At 43.1% G+C, this 1,224-nt stretch overlaps 1 protein-coding gene across 1 annotated transcript in view; it reads left to right on the forward strand.

Annotated features, from left to right (window-relative positions):
- The first annotated feature begins 242 nt into the window (after positions 1-242).
- igfbp6a (insulin-like growth factor binding protein 6a) overlaps positions 243-1,224 on the forward strand; it is a 4,593-nt gene continuing 3,611 nt past the window's right edge. The window contains exon 1 of the mRNA XM_047810139.1: positions 243-640. Coding sequence (XP_047666095.1) covers positions 334-640 — 307 coding nt within the window. The 5' untranslated portion in view covers positions 243-333. The remainder of the gene's footprint in view (positions 641-1,224) is intronic.

Consider the following 1,224-nt stretch of genomic DNA (forward strand, 5'->3'; position numbering starts at 1 on the left):
GTTGTAGTGTTTATTACACATGTGAAGATTACTTTATGTCTCGTATCAATCAAACCTCTAACCAAATAACAGTCATTGCTCAGGTCAAAGTTCTCAGTGAATTCTGGAGAGAAAAGAAGACAAAAAGAGAGGAAAGGGATTGAATTTCACTCTTGATTGTGTTCAGGAGAGTAACTCCACCTTCATCCACCTCTCGCTTTATTCCCTCCTCCTGCAGCATATCTTTAAAAGCTGCTCACGTTGGTGCCTCAGACAGCGGCTCAGGCTGTCCTTATCTCCAGTCCTCCACTAGTTCTCTTCAGGAAGCCTCCTAACTGTCCAAGCAGACGAGTCATGGCATCTTTGCGTGATCTCCTGATGCTCCTGATCACAGTGCAGCTCCACCTGTCCAGCACTTCCTCCCTTGGCGTCAAGAAGAACAGCAGCACGGGGAAGCGTCAGGGGGCTGCGTCTCAATCCCTAGACGAGGGCACTTCGGTGCTGGCACTAGGAGAAGCCTGCGGAGTGTACACTCTGACTTGCGGACGTGGCCTTCGCTGCTTGCCTCCAGAGGGAGACCAAAGCCCACTGCAGTCTCTGCTTCAGGGTAAAGGAGTGTGCAGGAGCATCAAGGTCAGCATCCAGAGGACCACCACCACAGGTATGGGCTAATGAGGGTGTGTGTGTGTGTGTGTGTGTGTGTGTGTGTGTGTGTGTGTGTGTGTGTGTGTGTGTGTGTGTGTGTGTGTGTGTGTGTGTGATGTCAGTTTACAAAATGTGAGCGAAAGCTAGAATGTACAATAAAAAAAATAATAATATTTTGTATATAAACTCAGAATTATTCCTGATTTATTATCTTATATTTTTGTAGATTGCCGTTAAACTGTTCTGTAATAACAGAAATAAATGTTTGCTTTGTTGATTTATTTTGTACTTTTCCTAAAGATTATGAACATTTATCGAAAGAATAAAAAGTATAAATAAATCACAGATGTCTGGATGATAAAGGTTTATTTTATACTCAGTGGTGCAGAAACCCAAAGTTTATCATTATTACTGTCACTGATGTAACACGAAACAGCTCTAGAGTCATATACAGTATACTGTGTGTGTGTGTGTGTGTGTGTGTGTGTGTGTGTGCGTGTATGGGTGTGTGTGTTTATGTGTATGTGTGTGTGTGTTTGCATGAGTGTAAGTGTGTGTGTTTGTGTTTGTTTGTGTATATGTGTGTGTTAGTATGTGTGT

Source organism: Tachysurus fulvidraco, chromosome 2, assembly GCF_022655615.1.
Source record: "Tachysurus fulvidraco isolate hzauxx_2018 chromosome 2, HZAU_PFXX_2.0, whole genome shotgun sequence".
Lineage (NCBI taxonomy): Eukaryota > Metazoa > Chordata > Actinopteri > Siluriformes > Bagridae > Tachysurus > Tachysurus fulvidraco.